This window comes from Stegostoma tigrinum, chromosome 1 (assembly GCF_030684315.1).
Source record: "Stegostoma tigrinum isolate sSteTig4 chromosome 1, sSteTig4.hap1, whole genome shotgun sequence".
Lineage (NCBI taxonomy): Eukaryota > Metazoa > Chordata > Chondrichthyes > Orectolobiformes > Stegostomatidae > Stegostoma > Stegostoma tigrinum.
Window position 1 is genome coordinate 60,490,028 of NC_081354.1, and position 18,891 is coordinate 60,508,918.

Sequence of the window (18,891 nt, forward strand, 5' to 3'; positions counted from 1 at the left end):
TTTTTTTTGTATACCGTACTATAGCCTCAGGGAGCAAATGCATATGGTTCAAATCCAGAGCTGTCTGCCTGGTGCAGACGGAATAAAAAGTCTGATATTACAGACCACAGCATCAGAGCGCGGGAGGTAGCGAGCAAATATTTTCAAAAGCGTCCAGGGACGCGGGTAAAAGACGAGCTGATTTGTACATTTCCACGTTAAAGAAGGAGCCAGGGTTGTGGCTGGCGGGTGGCAGCAAGGGGGAATGGAAGGTGCGGTGAAGCAGCAGGCTCAGAGGTGAGTGAACCACGTCCCGGGGTGCCGTGTTAAATGAGACATGCACACAGTTACTGCTTTCTTACCTTGTGCTTGATCCCCGGGCTCACACCGTGGAGGGGCACAGCGCACCAGAGTCACCAAAAGGACCACCAGAGCAGACGCTGGCGGCTTCATTTCACTCCGTTACTGGGCACTGCTCTCTGATAAATGGCACTGGGCGATAGGCTTGACTTATATTTGTGCACCCTTGCGGAATAGCATCTGAAAGGCAACGTGCATGTTTTATAAGAAATACGGCGCGATATCAGATTACCGTATTGCCACGTGGAGGTACGATTAGAGTCGGCAAAAGTACAGGAGAGGGAAGTCTCAAGTTAAATCTGGGTGGAAATGTGAGCACTGGTCAGAGACACTCATCGCTCTATTGTGAAATGTATAGTCAGCTACACGTCGGCTGAAGTTTCGATCCGTTTGCAGTCCCTTCAACTTTTTTGTTTGCCGATTATTTCTCCAAAAAGACAGACTCGAGTTCAAATAAAATTCCGTCCGACACACCAAGTTGTCCCATGAAACGTTTGTTTTTTTTATTATTGTTTCAATCATCTGTCACATCGAAGGCTCAACAAGTTTAGTACTAATCTCACAGCGGGTTCCGCCCGGAAATCTACTCTAAATCGGCGGGTTTTGAGCGCACGTTGGGAACACCGTTGAACACAAATGACTTGTTGGAGTTGTCTCCATCTTTAACGTGGATCCACTTTGTTGCTTGCTGCTTCAAACAGGATGCTTTAACTTTTCTTTTATTTTGGCACATAGTTACTAATTGACATTCTTCATTTTCTAACCGCTCTATAGAAAGCCTTAACAAAGTTTGAGATACAGTGTGAACACCTCCTCTCTATATATATAAATACTCAAGCTTGATAATAATTTGCACAAAACTGCGAAAATACAAATATTTACGGATAAACGACAGAAACTCGAACCATAATACATTCTTTCAATAAAATATTTCATATCATAAAAAGACGAATTTGCCTTTGGCTCGTATAGTGTCCCTCCTAACACTGGAATGGTCAGAAAGTGCATGTAGTCTTCTCGGATTTGGCAGAACTTTCACTTACAGTTGGGGCGAGGGGAGAGCTCAAGGCGCCGCTCAGACCCTCTGCAGGCAGTAATCGTTCTCTGTGTCCAGGGAACTGTTGTGGCCAGAGGACGGGTAGAAATCCTTTCTGAGTATCCGGTTGACTATGTTGACCAGGACTTTCTTGTACTGTTGGCGCAGAAGCGAATATACGAAAGGATCCGAAGCAGCTTTGGAGTAGGCGAGGCACTTACTCAGAACTCCCCAGTAGTAGTTAATAGTGACAAAGGGAAGTAGTTCCATCAACCTGTGTGTGTGGGTGGGAGGGACAGAAAACCAAAGGCGCTTTATTAATGATGGTCTGCAGACCTCCAGTCGACACCGAGCAATTCACTCATCTCCCGTAACATGACTTCCATCGTACAAAGGGGCTATTGGAATAAATGGATTTGTACTAGAATAGGAGAAAGGCGCATAGTAGATGCTGGGAATCTGAAAATACAAACCAGATAGTATTTGAAATGCTCAGTAGGTCTGATAGCATCTGTGGCGACAGTTAATGTTTCAAGTCCGGCATAAATCTTCTTTAGAAACAGGATTCCCGGGAAGAGTTATGTTGGATTCAAATATTAACTCAGTTTCTCCCTTTTTGTGTGGAGACAGCAACTGAATTAATATTTGATTCCAACATGATTGCTGCTAGGAATCCTAGTTCTAATCAGTAGTTATTGCCGGACTTGAAGCATTAACTCGCTTTCTCTGTCCGCATATGCTGCCAGATCTGCTGAGTTTCTCCAGTACTTGCGGACCGATACCGGTGTTTTCCCTTCTAGTTCCTTCACCAAACAGTGGTACCCATATCAGCTTCCCAATTTGGAGAAGGCACCGTAACTTTTAATTTTTTTCCCACAAAGTAATCTGTCTCCCCTACATACGTAAATGCAAACATTAATTTATCAGTTTATGGAGGGTCTGCTCATGAAAAGTCATCTAAAAGTTGCATCCGTTCTCACCAGACATGGTAATATTAACCTGACAGGACCTGATGCTTGATGGCCAGCTCTGAAACTTCAACGTGCTCCGTTTGTATACAGCTCCCTGAGGCTTCCTTCACCACCACCCCACTCCCCACCTTGCCCAACTCCGGGGTCAACCCAGTTCTCGCTATTCCCAGTCCGGAGATGGAACAGAATTCCCAAGTGAGTGTCGGAGGAACGCACTCGCGATATTCTATCCACAATGCTATCCTTCAGTGTTTATATAACACTGCATTCACCAAGTTGGAGATTCCAGCATCTTCAAGAAAACCCGCGTATCTCGTTGTTTTAGCGACACCTACATAGTTTATCGGAAATGAAATGCCTTTTCCGGTTCTCAGCAGGAAACGTGAGGACGACATCGGCTTCACTAAGCATGCACCCGGTTCCGGCTGTGCAAGGAACTCCTCTGGTCATCGTTTTTTATTTTAGCGAAAGTAGACCATTTGTGTCCCTACCATCCCGGACCTGCCCTTTCCAGTGGGGCAGAAGATATAAAAGTTTGAATGCACGTACACGTAGATTCAAGAACTGCTTCTTCCTTGCTGCTTTGAAGGGACCTCTCGAATGTTAATTCTGACCTCTCTCTGGCTTTGCACCTTCCCTGAGGCTGTGACGCTGTATTCTGTACTCTGTTCTGTTAGCCTGGTGCACTTTGCATGGTACCGTCTGATCATACAGCACACAAAACAACAGTGTATTTAGGTACATCAAGTTGTTCTGGAGTGTTCAACGACATTCATAGGAAACCAGCCTTGCCATTATTAGGTAGGGATCATGGAATTTCAAACACAAATTCTGCCCAGCCCAACTTGTTTCCCATGACCTTTCTCTTGATTAAAGAAACCATGGCTCTAGAACTTGGTCCTCTCACAACTGACCATACCCTTCATTCACACATTTTATTGTAAGAAGCTAATAATCAAACTGTGCCCTTTGTGACAGCCCTTAAACTGGAACATTTTTTGGGGGTACAGGGGCACATACATGCAACTGCTGAAAATTGCTTTTTCTTCAAGTATTCAAAAATATTTCCTGAAGACCTGAGTATACAATGCTAAATGGACTACAACTTCAAATGTTCATAATGATACCTAACTTGGATGAGCAACAAACAGCAAATATCAAAAGCAGAGGTGCTCCAGAACTGACAACATCAGGAGTGTCGCTGGACTTAAATGTTAACTCTGTTTCTCTCTCCAGGAACTGCTTCCAGTCTTGCTTAGATTCCCCAGCAAGTTTTGTTTTTGGGTGCTTCAGATCTCCAGCATCTTGTTTTATTTCATAATCAGAAAATATTAATTGGCTGCAGCAGGATCTAGGTAAGCCACAGAATAGGCAAACAAATGGAAGCTGGAATTTACCACAGCAAAGGTACAGTGATGCATTTTGGTGGAAATGATGAACTGAGGCTGTATAGACTAAAAGATATGGCTCTAAAGAAAAATTTAGATAGATATTGGGGTTCTGGGCATAAATTCTTGAAGGTGGCTGGATGTTTTGACAGATTGGTTAGCCAAGCATGTGGGATATTGAGCTTCATAAATAGAGGTATTGATAAAAACAGGAAGCTATGCAGAGATGTTTAAAGCTATGGTTCAGCCACACCTAGAACATTGTGCTCAATTCTAGTCATTCTGTCAAATGTTAAATATTGGAAGCAAACCATTTTCACTTGTATTGGTGAGTCTGCCTCTGGATTATCTCTTTTAAAGGCATCAAGGAAAAATAATTAATGCAAGAGAAAGAACTATTATATTCAAAATCTAAATGCATTATAAGTTGAATTGTTTCAGAACAATGGGTCATACAAGATTTTACATTCAGCAATATGCAAATATGTTTGTGTAGTAATTGAGCAAAAGTCAATTTAAACTATTAGTGTGATTTTGAGTGCAAATTGTGTCTAGATTTCCAATTTCACCCAAAGCAGACATTACAGGCTAATCATTACCTATCCTCAAATGCTACCTGAAGTGTGTTTTAACTTATTCAGTTAGCTGTATTCATTTTCTGGTACATTGGCTATGTTCATTCGCTGTCACATTTTACCTCCTGAGAATTGCTGTTAGCATTATGAGTCAAGGCCAAAAATACTATCTGACAATAATATGAACACATTTTTAATTGGATTTAACAGGTTCCAAAGATTCAAAATCAAATAAATTCATTGTGAGGCTGACAGTTCATTTGATGGAACGTTTCAACAATAAAAATAACAACTTTGATGCAGTAAAACACTTTAAGATCAATATGAAACAAATTCTGACATGAAGGTGATACTAAATCAGATAATAAAAAGCTTGGGCAAAAGATAGGCTTTAAGAATTTTCTTAAAAAAGGAAAGCGAGGTAGAATAGTGGAAAGGTTTGGGGGGGACAGTCCAGAGTTTGGAGGGGTGGCTGCAGAATACATGGCCACCAATGTTGTTGAGTTTGGAATAGTGATGTGTCGAGACATGAATTACAAAAATACACAAGACTCAGAGAGCCGAATGGTTGGAGGAAGTTAAAGAGTTGCTAACAGATGAGGCAATGGAGGAATTTTAAAGCAAGGGTGTAAAAAATTAAAACCAGGGCCATTTAACAGGAAGTCAATACACTTATTAAGTGATAGCAAGGTGAATGAACACAGCAGGCCAAGCAGCATTAGAGGAGCAGGAAGTCTGATGTTCCAGGCCTAGACCCTTCATCAGAAATAGAGGCGGGGAAGGGCGTTCTGAAATAAATAGGGAGAAAGGGGGAGGCAGATAGAAGATTGATAGAGGAGAAGATAGGTGGAGAGGAGACAGACAAGTCAAAGAGGCGGGGATGGACTCAGTAAAGGTGAGTATAGGTGGGGAGTTAGGGATGAGATAGGTCAGCCCAGGGTGTAGGAACAGGTCAAGGGAGTGGGATGAGGTTAGTAGGTAGGAGATGGGGGTGGGGCTTGAAGTGAAAGGCGGGGACTAGCTGGGCTGGTTTACGGATGAGGTCGGGGAAGGAGAGATTTTGAAGCATGTGAAGTCCATATTGTTACCATTTTGGCTGCAGGGTTCCCAAGCGGAATATGAGTTGCTGTTCCTGCAACCTTCGGGTGGCATTGTTGTGGCACTGCAGGAGGCCCAGGATGGACGTGTTGTCTGAGGAATGGGAGGGGGAGTTGAAATGGTTCGTGACTGGGAGGTGCAGCTGTTTATTGTGAACCGAGCGCAGGTCTTCTGCAAAGCGGTCCCCAAGCCTCCGCTTGGTTATCAAGCACAAGGGTGACAGGAAAACATATCTTGGCACAATTGGAAAGAAACGTACTTTCCCTATCCAATCTGTTAAAAACCTCAGGAACTTATATATTTCTACCCTAGTCACTTTCAAGATATGATGCACAAGATTCTTCTTAAATGGACTGTTAGAATATTGGAAGTGCCTGTCAATTTGTAAAGGTGCCACATTGGTTAATCCCCTTCTAATTTATTATTTAAGATAACTGTCAGATGAGGGTCTAGCAATTATCTACGTTGTTTAATTTGTTATTTATTTTATTTCTCATATGTAGGACCCATTTCAAATCTAAAAATCAATTTCATATAATGGTGATAATAAATATAGTGGATGGGTGATCTATACATACTTAAAATATTAAGTTGGAAAATTGTAAAAATCAATCAATGATTAAGATCCCAGATTGGAAGAGGATGGATCTTTAGTCTAAAAGTTGAACTGTAGCACATTGATTGGAAATAACACAGTGTGGAGCTGGAGGAACACAGCAGGCCAGGCCGCATCAGACGAGCAAGAAAGTTGATGTTTCAGGTCAGGACCCTACTTCAGAAATGGGGAGGGGGTAGGGAGCTCAGAAATAAATAGAGAGAGGAGGGCTGGGGTTGGGGGAGGGAAGTGGGATGGTGATAGGTGAGTGCAGGTTGGGATGGTGGGGACTGGTCAGTGAGGCAGTGCTTTTTTGTAGATAAAACAGTGGATGAAAAATGGGAAAATTTCAAAGCAGTGATGAATAGCATGCAAGCATGGTATATACCTACAAGAACTAAATACAGGGTATCCAAAGCTAGAGTACTCTGAATGACCATGGATATTGATTGAAAAGAAGGAAGGAAGAAAAAGAAGGCATATGATACATACTGGAATAGTGACAGCAATAGAAATCAGGAAAAGCAGTCAAATGCAAGAGTGAGGCTAAGGCTAGAATAAGGAAGGCTAAGAGGAAGCATGAGGAAAGGATGGCAGGCTATGCTAAAATGAAACTAAACAAAATGTTCTTCAAACACATTATGAGTAAAATAATCTATGAGAAGAACAAAGAAGAAGGATAGAGTAGAGGCCAAAAAGAACAAGCGTGGTAAGTTGCTCACTGAAGCAAAGGATATGGCAAAGGTACACAATGAATTTGTTGCTTCCGTCTTTGCTAAATTAGAAGATGGTGACAATGGCCGAGTTGCAATTATGGGCATTGAGCAACTAAGCAGTACAGTGATAGATAAGAAGTGCTAAAAACGCTGGCAGCATTCCAGGTAGAGAAGTCGCCAGGCCTAGATGAGATGCACTTTAGATTGCTGAGAAACGTAAGGGAGCAAATTGCAGAGCCGTTGACAAAAATTTTCCTGGCCTCGCTAAACACAGTTTTAGTCCTGAGAGACTGGAGGATTGCAAATGTGACTGTGTCATATAAGAAATCGGGCAGAGGATAATCCAGGAAACGGTAAACTGTCAGCTTGACATCATAGAACATAGAACATTACAGCACAGTACAGGCCCTTCGGCCCTCGATGTTGTGCTGACCTGTCATACCGATCTCAAGCCCATCTAACCTACACTATTCCATGTACGTCCATATGCTTATCCAATGATGACTTAAATGTACCTAAAGTTGGCGAATCTACTACTGTTGCAGGAAAAGCGTTCCATTCCCTTACTACTCTCTGAGTAAAGAAACTACCTCTGACATCTGTCCTATATCTTTCACCCCTCAATTTAAAGCTATGCCCCCTCGTGCTCACCGTCACCATCCTAGGAAAAAAGTTTTCCCTACCCACCCTATCTAACACTCTGATTATTTTATATGTTTCAATTAAGTCACCTCTCAACCTTCTTCTCTCTAACGAAAACAGCCTCAAGTCCCTCAGCCTTTCCTCATAAGACCTTCTCTCCATACCAGGCAACATCCTAGTAAATCTCCTCTGCACCCTTTCCAAAGCTTCCACATCCTTCCTATAATGCGGTGACCAGAACTGTACACAATACTCCAAGTGTGGCCGCACCAGAGTTTTGTACAGCTTCACCATAACCTCTTGGTTCCAGAATTCGATCCCTCTATTAATAAAAGCTAAAACACTGTATGCCTTCTTAACAGCCCTGTCAACCTGGGTGGCAACTTTCAAGGATCTGTGTACATGGACACCGAGATCTCTCTGCTCATCCACACTACTAAGAATTTTACCATTAGCCCTGTACTTTGCCTTCTGGTTACTCCTACCAAAGTGCATCACCTCACACTTGTCTGCATTAAACTCCATTTGCCACCTCTCAGCCCAGCTCTGCAGTTTATCTATGTCTCCCTGCAACCTACAGCATACTTCGTCACTATCCACAACTCCACCGACCTTAGTGTTGTCTGCGAATTTACAAACCCATCCTTCTACGCCCTCATCCAGGTCATTTATAAAAATGACAAACAGCAGTGGACCCAACACCGACCCTTGCGGTACACCACTAGTAACTGGTCTCCAGGATGAACATTTCCCATCAATCAGTGGGAAAATTGATTGAGGCCATAATATGGGTTAAGGTAAATATACATTTAAAGAAAAATAAGTTAATACTAGACTGTCAACATGGCTTTGTCAAGAACAGGTCATGTCTGACAAATTTAAATGAGTTCTTTGACAAGATGACACAGGCAGAGGATGAGAGTAATACTGTGGATTTTGTATATTTGGACTTTCAGAAAGCATTTGATACAGGGCCAAATGTCAAGTTGATTAGCAAATTGGAAATATTTGTGATTGATGCATCCTAGGCAGCATAGATTAGGAGTTGATTAAAGAAAGGAAGCAGAGGGTAAGTATAAATGGCCATTTCTCGGATTGGTTTTGAGTTGAAACTACTGCTCCCCAGAGATCAATATTGGGACTATTGCTTTTTATGATTTGCCTAAACAATTTGGAGATGGTTATTGAGGGGAAATCTTTAAATTTGCAGATGATACTAAACTAGGGAGAATAGTTAATTGGAAAGATGATGTTCAGCACCTTCAAAGGGACTTTGACAAGTTGGCCAAATGAGTCATTGCCTGGCAAATGAATTTCAATCCAGAGAAACATGAGGTATGCATTTTAGTAGAAGAGAAACAGAGAAACAAATAAAGCCTCAATGATGCAACTTTGAGGGGAGTACAGGAACAATGGGAATTTTGGGTTCATGTGCATGGTTTCCTGAAAGTGGCCAGGCATAGTTGCTAGTTAAAATAATTGCTAAGACAGCTAATAAGAGCCTTATAAATAGTTCATAAATAGAGGCACAAGCAGTTAATGCTAAATTCCCACAAATCATTAGCCAGACCACATGTGGAGTATTATGTTCAGTACTGGGCATCTCACTTAAGGAAGGTATTAAAGCCCTGGAAAGAGTTCAAATAGGAGTTATCAGAATGATATCAGGAATGAAGAATCTTAGAAACAAAGAAAGATTAGAGAAACTGGACTTATTCTCCTCAGAGCAGAGAAGATTAACAGGGGATCTTAATGAAGTGTTCAGAATTATACACAATTTTGACAAGGCAAAGAAGGATGTTCAGTTTCCATTTGTTGGTATGTCAGTAACCAGGAGTCACAATTTCAAGACTGCCAGCAAGTAATGAGATGAAGAAAAAGTTACTTACTCAGAGGATTGTTGGAATTTGTAATGCACTGCCTGGGAATGTGGTGGTGGCGGATTTTAAGGAGCTTTCAAAACAGAACTAGATATATATTTGAAGATGATTAATGTAGAGGGCTACAGAGATAGGGCTGGAGCTTGGAACGAGCTAGGTAGCTCTTTTGGGAGCCAGTGCAGATATAATGGGTTGAATGGTTTCTTGCTGGACTCTAAAATTCTGTGATTCTAAGTCTGAGGTTGTGAAAAAATGCCTGTCTTTATGCTCAACATAGGCCTGCTCCCATCTCTCCTCATTTAACCACCAGTTTCTCCTTCTGACATACTTTTATCAAACTTCTTGTTGATGCAACTATGCCATTCATCATAACCAGTGGCTGGTACTCCCCATTCTTATTGATCTTCAGGTAAACACATTTTTTCCAGACTTCTCTATGGGATTAATTGGTGCCTAGGCCTGAATAGGCCTCTAGTTCATGGGTGCACCACAGATGGAAACATTTCCTCTATATGTACTATGTCAGACCTTTTGATAAACTTAAATACCTTTGTTGGCACACCCTTTTTATAGATATGTATCCCAGCCTATTCAGTCTTTCCTGATGCATATAATCCATATGTTTCTCACATAATATTGTGCTGGCTTGTTTCATAAACTCATGAATTTGTTTCTCGTGGACATGACAGCAGAGTTGGAAATGCTTTTGATTAACCTCACTATAATTTTACAGTCTTGGAAATAAAAGTTAGGATTAAATAACAGTCATAAAGTGAGACTACTGGTCACAGCCTGAGTTCTCCAGCAACCTCAAATCCACAAAAGTTTTCATTCAACCAAGTGTCCAGAAAGAAGCAAAATTTCCCTCTGTCAGAACACAACTGAATGAATGAAATAGACCACATACTTAAAACTTGATTCATTCAAATATAACATCCAAATTCACATCAAGAGTGGAATACAGTATTTAAAAAGATTGTTAATTAATTAGAGGGAGTCTTTAAAAAAAAGTCACGGTTTATGTTAGGGTGACTCAAGGGCTGGCAGGGAGGCTCAGTGGTTAACACTGCTGCTTCACAGCAGCAGGGACCTGGATTGATTCCACCCTCAGTTGACTGTGTGGAGTTTGCATATTCTCCCTGTGTTTGCTTGGGATTTCGTCTGGGAGCCCCGGTTTCCTCCCACAGTCCAAAGATGTGCGGATTAGGTGGATTGGCCATGGGAAATGCAGGGTTACACCAATAGGTTAGGGCAGTGTGGGCAGGTGAGATGCTCTCAGCGTAGACTCGATGGGCTGAATGGCCTAGTTCCACAATGGAGGGATTCGATAAATTCTATGTTTCTTGCACAAATAAACATAATTGCAGTGCAATTTCCATTACTTGAAGAGGTTTGCTGTAACAATTTTTTTTAAGAAAGACAGCCTGTTACATTTTGGATTGCCATCAAGCAGAATATCCCTTTGCAAAAAAAATCACTGTAATGATTACCATGTGTCTCTGTGATAAAAAGCAACACTCAGCCATTTAAAATTGTTCTTTATCAGCAATAGACAATGCAACTGACAATCTTAACTGAATAGAATGTAGCTAAAGGTAAAATCAATAATTAGATTTAATACTGGTTGACAAAACTAAATGGAGTAGAGCAAATTTTGATTTCAATTTGATTTGTGATTTGTACTCATCCCTAATGCATCCAAGTTATAATGAAGATATGATCGATCTGCCACTGCAGCTTACTTTAGAGTACAGCAACGGTCAACTAATTCAACTAACATATTCCGGTTTATATTTCTGCAGTACAGTGTATGAACAACTATCTAAATTACTGTTCGGACCTGTCTTACTAAAAGGTAATGTTCCCGAACTTGATTGGTCAAATATCAAGGGCAGAAACTGAGATGAGTGCGGAGTATGTTCTTATCAGTGTCTTGGACAACTTGCTGAACGGAGAATGTAACACAGATCTCAGGTTGCTGGGCTGTTCCATCCTTGCTCCACGTTGTGAGAACAATAAGATTGTGAAGCCTTGTCGATATGCTTGTGAGGCACTTAAAAAAGATTGTCAACATTCGTTTGAACTGGTTCAGATGGTATGGCCATATTTCATGGACTGTGATCGTTTCTTTGTTGGTGAAGAGGAAGGTTGTTATGATCCTGTAGGAAAATACCAAGGTAGGTATCTGATTGTGTTTTGAGACTGAATATGATGCAGCGGGAGCTAAGTTATGCATTTTCGGTAAGAAACTTCATTTCACTGATGTACTATACTTTTATATCACACTGAGGGAGGTTTTGTCCACAACACAACACTTCACAAAGTTGCCTCAAATGAAAAAGGTAAAATTTAAAGCACGTCGAGTGAATGGTAACTTGTTGTGTAGTATTTGTCACTGAGTCAGCCGGACAGTAGTAACCCACCTGCTGGTAAACTGACTGGATTGGATCCCCTGTTTAGTTTACATGCTGTTCAATTGTATTTTTTTTAATTGAGGCTAGGATTGGGTTAAAACGACCTCCGCATGCAAAAGAATCCACTTTAATCCTTCTCTTCCTGACTTCGCTGATCTTTTTTTCGTGCAGCAGGGATACCCTGTCGTTAGTCTCTGAACCTAACGGAACCAAAATAGCAAGTATTGCGGTCTAGTCTATTACCCAGTGATATGTGGACGTCAGCCGAGGCCAGGCTCATGTTTGCTTGTTATGCAGTGCATAACCATGTTGTGTAACGCACAGCGGTTTACAGGCTTCACTGTAGTTCCCCCGCCCATCACGTTATTATAAGCTTCTGACAGCGACATCAATTGAAGCTCTTGGGTGGGTGGATCAAACTAGTTTGCAATTTACGTTGATGTATCACGAATGTCGGACTCGGATGCTGACACGGGATAAGAGAAAGTTTGCAGGCCATATTGCATTGGCGAGGGCCGCTGGTGCTATGCCAAAGGCATGATCCATGCGTGCAGCCTTTATGAGTTTGGAAGGCTTTTAAATGCACGTCATTCACACCTTACAAGTATTTACCAAAGCCCAAACATCACTCGAGGATGTATTGTGAAACTTGCTGCTTTTAGATCCACCATGCAGTAAGCTCGAACCTGTCTCCCGTTGCTCACGCACTGGAGTAGTTGAAATTACTTATTTATACAGTGCACTATTTGCATCACATTTATTTGCAATCACATGGTGGCCATATTAGAATCATAGTTTCATACTGCACGGAAACAGACCCTTGCTCCAACACGTCCATTTTACCCAACTAATCTGTCCCATTTGCCTGTGTTTGGCCCATATCCCTATAAACTTTTCCTATTCAGGTACCTATCTAAATGTATGTTAAATGTTGTAACTGTACCTGCATCTACTACTTCTTCTGGCAGTCCATCCCAGCAGCGAACCACCCTCAATGTCAGGCAGTAAAAGTCAGAACGTTACATGCGAACCAGTTGTATCACATGACAGATTTTAAAGCGCAGAGAGCAGCACTTCCTCTTTACAATGTAATGATGCGGTGTTTGCTTTGTCGTGCTGTTTCGGAGTTTGTTTTAACTGTTACTGACGTATCTGTGGCATTTCCAAATGCAGGACGATGGATTCATATAAATGGCGTAATGGAAGTCGAGTTTCATGTGACTTTTGCTAATGTACTGTTGCGTGCGTAAACAATATAGACCGCTGCGCGTACTTTTGTGGTACAGTGGTAGAGCTCCTATCTCTTGAGCTGAGAAGTCCCGGTTCAAATCCCATTTGTTTTCGGAATAGTATGTTATCTCTAAACTGGTTGGGGATGGAGGGTGGGGCTAGGAGAGGGTGGAGAGTGGACTGAACTCAAAGCAAGGAGGGCATAGGTTCCGGTATCCAGTAGCAGCTCGGTTGTAATGAATGTTGTTTACTATACTGGGCTATCTCCACACTGCTGTGGACTAACTCCTGCAAACCGGACATGTACTTTAAGTTGTAGGAGCCCTCTCACTCTCATACGCCTTTCCCCCGATTCTTTCTAAATCTCCTGAATTTACATTATTTCTTATTTACGTTTAACTAGAAAACAACAATGAACCTCCCAATTATTTGGCAAACTATGGATAGCCATGAAAGGGGAAGCGGTTGAAGTTGTTTAATTTTACCTGGTTATGATATATGGAGCAAAACAGACAATAAACGACCCTATAAAAATGCTGATCTTCTTGGTTGCCCGCTGTCTTCGACTTTTCTGCTCCGCGAGGCATCGCTGTTTGACGCTGAATGGGAAGAAAGGAGATAACCCAGGGAATTAGCAGGTATAGCTGGCTCTCCAATCAAACATCACTTGAATAAATATTCAGCTTTGAGTAAATATTCGGTTTTGCTTAAAATAACAGTCCGCGAACATGCAAAGAAGGAGAAATTGGAATTAAATATGTAAGAAAATGATTGCATGACTATAGCACAGTTTCTAAGCAAGTCCTATTGGTGGATAATACCTCTCACAGACCAATCATCCTTCATAGTTTCCCGAGCATCAAATAAATGCCATCATTTACAAAACGACGTTGCTTTATATTCTATATAACACCCTGCTTGATCTACAGCGGGATAGTTTGCTGAACTTGTTTTATTTTGGGGAAGTTTTTGATAGAATATTCTTCCTTACAGAAGTTTGGTATCAAATACTACACCGCTACAGCGGAAACCAAAAAAAAAGAAACTGCTCTGAGACTCTGTTCTGCCATTCTGCAGAAATAATGTCGCTAATATAAAAGATTAAAGTCTAAAGTCTTGATTTCCGGTATGGAGAGGTTAGGGTCAGATGCTGTTTGGCGGTGGGATGCCAAAGATTCATAGAAATAGGGACAATAGGAAGCTCCCAAAGGGAATTAGACATGTTCTGGTAAAGGAAAAGAGATGGTGGGCTATAGCGAGAGGGGAAGGCACGGATTGGCTAGTTCTTTCAAAGATTAGCCAGCATTGGAATGGGCCGAATGGCCTCCTCCGTTGTGTAGGATAAAATGATCGCTCAAACTAACCGGGAAACAAAACGCCAGACGGAATGGAATTAGCTACACAGGATAATCAACCTCGCCTACAACACCCGGGTGTTTTTCTTAACTTTAAACAAAACACACTTCGTGAACTTGAAATAGATTCTGATGCAGCCACACTGCATTGCATGATCTCCAGCAATTTATGGCGCTCACACTGTCGAGAAGCTGTTGAAACTAACAATAGGATCCCCTCAAATAAAAAGTTACCTGGGGTGGATGTCCACCAGTAAAACCAAGGTCTGCATGGTGATAATGTCTATTCTTCTGCAGTGAAAGCGGGCAACCTTCAAGACTTTCAGATATGTAAAGCACAGTATAACGAGGGAAAGCATAAAGCTGATGGCGTGAAAGACAATGGTGAAGACTGTAAACTGTCTCCTGTGCATCTCCTCTCGCAGATGCAGGGTACACGAGGCGTATCTGCTGTTGAAGCCGACCCAGCGAAAGAAAACCGCCACGACCGGGAAAGTGAGAGAGTGGGCCCAAGTGTAGCTCATCATGAGCACGGCGTCCTTATACCTCATCTTAGTGGCGTAGCTTAAGGGGAACACAACAGCAATCCACTTATCGATGCTTAAAGCGGCCATGCTCAGCATAGTGTTGGTGCTGAGGAATGTCTCCACAAAGCCAACTGTTTGACAGATGCAGTCGCCAAATGGCTGCTGTCTTTTGACAATCCCCAGCAGTGTAGCTGGCATATTAAGGACGGTGAGAAGCAGGTTGCAAAAAGACAAGTTAACTATAAATATGCCCGGCACTTGCTTGCGGATGTCGGAGCTGTAGATGAAGCATATCAAGACCAACAGGTTGGACAACAAGGAGACAATCAGCACCACAGCGATGAACAGCGCCACAAGAACTTCTGCCAAGTCCATCTCTCAAAGGGTCGCTCTGTAGCAACAGGTCATAGCCCCTTTTTTTAACCTCCGGAAAGATGCGGTTGAAATATCAGCAGCGCCGCTCATCACCTCCTTCGAAGCCCATGTTTTTCCCCCAACATTTGCCCAAGGAAGCTACTGTAAATCAGAGCCGTCCACGATGCAGGGAGGAGGGCAGTTGAAACGCTCCAGATGTCGCTCACCGTTGACCGATGCAAGCCTCTGACAGTGTCTGCACGGGCGACCAGTTTCTCCTGCTCAATCCTCACACCCTCCTACTCCCCCATGCACAGCCAGCGAGAGCGTTAACCCGTCCCCGTAGGCAGCGTTTGTCACCTTTTCAACGCCAGCTCCATCCAACAACACCGTCCGACTCATGCGCACAGGGACGCTCGGTGCGATTATACACATCGCCCCGAAGGGCATGGCAGGGACAGGACAGGAACCCAGGGCTAGCTGGCAGCTGGCAACGTGCAGTACGCCGGCCACGACTCTAGCCAAAGCATCAGGCTTGTCTCCAAGTCAGGAAGGCGCGTTCTGTCATTCCTTCCAGCTGGAGTTGTTTTATTTGTAGCCTTGTGGCAGCCGCCTCTGGTGGACGTGGAGACAAGTGGGGGGATTACTCAGCTCCCAGTGTGTCAGCAAGCACAGGGGGGAAACGCTGCCGCAACGGGGACTGCTCAGTTGGGGCAGGCTGCGTACACTTTAGCTTGTTCGGTAAAAGTAGAAGAAGCCGTGGAACTGGAGCCAGAGAGTTGACGCTGCCTCCCATGAGCCGCTTGCTGGCCGGGTGGCAGTTAGGAATGAATGTTCAGCTGCCGAGTTGTTTGAAAGCTATCTACGTTCTCGCAATCACTTAACACGCAGACTGCATTAAAACACTGCGAATCCAATCTGCTTCAGTGATAGGCAGCGCAGGCATATTTATACAGCTGTGAGAATATTGCAACACCCTACATAATATTAACCACATACAATGGAATACGATTGTTAAGAGAGCGAACAGTCTTAATAGTCTTCCTTAGGACCTGGTCTCTGTCACTAACTGGAAGATCGTGTTTGGATGATTGCCCGCAACAGTTGATTCTCAAAAATATGAAGGGAAATGTTTTATTGGGGCCAGTGACCTTTTTCCTTTGTCCATGGTATTTAAATTGTGATGAATATTTCCGAATATATTGGTTGCTTGAAGGGAGTATTTTTCCTCTTCACGACCCCGCCAGCAATTCGGGCACTTGAAGTGATTAACGGATCGTTTATTAAGTGGGAAATATAATGCTAACTGAATTAAATATTGAAGGGATCACGATTCAATTCAGTTTGAACTGCAAAACAAAAGAGCAAGTTAACTAACGGTTTAATAGAGACAGATATTAATGTAAGCCTGTAAATGTGGAGCACGATGTTTACTTTAATATGAATCACTGGTGGTTTTAATTAAGGTTAAGATGATTGATATTTCTACTGTAATAAATATCGTTTCAAATTAACTTATTGATAAAGAGCATAACGTGAAAAAATTAAAGCAGCGCACAATCTTTAAGAAGATAAATGAGCAAAGAAGGCATTTGAAATAGTCAAAGATATGAAGCACTTTTTTTCATTTTATTGCTGATTTCATTGAATTGATTGTTTTATTGGAAGAAAGCAAATTGCCTGAGTAAAAGAAAATGGACTAAAACTGAGTTTTCAGTGCAATTCATAATACTGATGTTGTCTGTCCACTTGCTTACCTATCAATCTGCAAGAACAACTTCATTTTTACCACACCTTTCACAAAGTAGATATCCCAAGGTATTTCACAAGGGTATTATTGCACAGGATTTTGTGCCTGGTCATATAAAAAAAAGTAAATGATTTGATTTGCTTTATTCATCATTGTCAAATGTATCAAGATATAGTGAAAAGTATTGTTTTGCATGCTAACCAGACAAATTATGCCTTACGTAAATACATCAGGATAACAGAACAGAATGCAGGATGTAGTGTTAAAACTGCAGAGGAGGTGCAGGGAAAGATTAATTCTAATATATTAACTGAAGTTGGTCAAGAGAATAGGTTTTATAGAGTTCCTTGAATGAAGAGAAATTTAGGGAGGGAATTGCAGAGCTTGGAGCCCAGGCAAATCTTGCTGCCAATCATGAAAATTGAGGATGGACAAGAGAAGAGAATTACAAGAGTACAGAGGAGAATGATAGAATTGTGAAGGTAAGATTTTTGAATGAATGAGACAGACAAGGGATTCAATAACAAGGATTTTGAAATCAGGGCATTGTTTAACTGGGTGTCAAAGTAAAATAGCAGGTGCCTGACTACTTAGAATCATTTATGCTGTGTCAACTAATTCAGTGAGAATTATTAAAGGGCCTTGTTTCTTACAGATATTCTTCTCAGTCAGTATCTTATGTGGCTTAGAGGACAACTTGCAGATGATGGTGTCCTCATGGATCTGCTGCCCTTGTCCATCACTGTGGTAGAGGTCAATGGTTGGGAAACTGTTGTTGAGAGAACCTTGCTGAGTTGCTGCAGTGCATCTTATTTAAAGTTGACACTGCCGTCATTGTCGGTGTTGATGGCAAAGGGAATGAATGTTGAATGTGATGGACATGGGTGGGCATCAAACAGGCCATGTTGTGTTATATGTTATTCAACCTCTTAAGTGTCAGCCATACTGAGCATGTTCCATTACACTTTTGACTTCTACCTTGTAGATGATGGCGAGTCACTAAGGAGACAGGAGTTGAGTTATTCGCCATGGTATTTTTAACCTCTGATCTGCTCTTGCAATTGCAATATTTATAAAGTTGGTTCTCTTCAGTTTCATGTCAATGTAATTCAGTGATGGTAATGACATTGAATGTCTTCCTTTTTGTTAGGTATAAGTCCAATAAGATAAGTTGTCCTAAGTTCCCACTGACTTCAATTTTGCCAGGGCTCTGTGTAGCCTCATTTGGTCAAATGCTACCTTAATATCAAGGATAGCCACACTTATCATGATGTCTACCTTTGGGTCGTCAGCTTTCTATGCCATCATTTAAGTCATTAATAACTACAGACAGATTTTGGCACAACACCTCTGACCACATGTTGTCAATTAAGTGGATTGACCTTTTATCCTTACTATTTGTCTCCTACCTTGATGCAATTGGTCATCCAAGTAAACAATTTAACGTTAGAACTTGTACGTAAAATTTTAATAACAATATCTTATGTGGAGCTTTGTCCATTACTTTTTGGGTGTTCATTTAAATAAGAATTGTAGCCCTTATCCTGACCACTACTTCAATCAACTCAACGTCAACAAGTTAGTCCAGAATCTTAATTGTGCTTAATTATTTTCTCGAGCAATTTCCTGAGAACTGGTGATAGACTAACAGATCTACAATTCCCTGGTGATCTTCACTAAGTTAGGGAGTTACCCTTGCATATATCTAATTTAAACTAATGTTTCCTAAACCAACAGAGCTTTAGAAGATAACATTTTGGGCAGCTTTAATATTTTCACCTCCTACCTTCAGAATAGAAGCCATCTGGTTCGAGGGGTTTGTCACTCATATGGCCTTTTTTTAAGTTTTTATTGTTATTTTGTCTCCGTTTATTTTGGCGAATCACTGTCCTCAATTAAGAATTTTTTGGGGGCTGCATTTCAGGTAAGCTAACATTCCACTCCAAATACTCCACTGCAAATTAAGCATGCAAAATGCACATCATTGTTGTCAAGGATTCTACATTGCTTCTAGCCTTGTT

General features: G+C 41.8%; 2 protein-coding genes across 3 annotated transcripts in view; both read right to left on the reverse strand.

Moving 5' to 3' along the window:
• cpz (carboxypeptidase Z) overlaps positions 1-1,497 on the reverse strand; it is a 55,908-nt gene extending 54,411 nt beyond the window's left edge. The window contains exons 1-2 of the mRNA XM_048540688.2: positions 1,383-1,497; positions 342-519 (exon numbers count right to left, since the gene is read on the reverse strand). Coding sequence (XP_048396645.2) covers positions 342-432 — 91 coding nt within the window. The 5' untranslated portion in view covers positions 433-519; positions 1,383-1,497. The remainder of the gene's footprint in view (positions 1-341; positions 520-1,382) is intronic.
• Positions 1,415-16,027, reverse strand: LOC125457016 (G-protein coupled receptor 26-like). Of its 2 annotated transcripts, none has more exons than XM_048540700.2 (3): positions 14,474-16,027; positions 13,370-13,483; positions 1,415-1,649 (listed from the first exon to the last, which is right to left on the reverse strand). In XM_048540700.2, the coding sequence occupies exons 1-3, from the start codon at positions 15,139-15,141 to the stop codon at positions 1,415-1,417; spliced, it is 1,017 nt and encodes a 338-aa protein (XP_048396657.1). In that variant the 5' UTR covers positions 15,142-16,027. The 2 variants fall into 2 exon arrangements, with proteins under 2 accessions (XP_048396657.1, XP_059501749.1); XM_059645766.1 differs by lacking the exon at positions 1,415-1,649 and adding an exon at positions 11,059-11,399.
• Between the last annotated feature and the right edge of the window lie 2,864 nt (positions 16,028-18,891).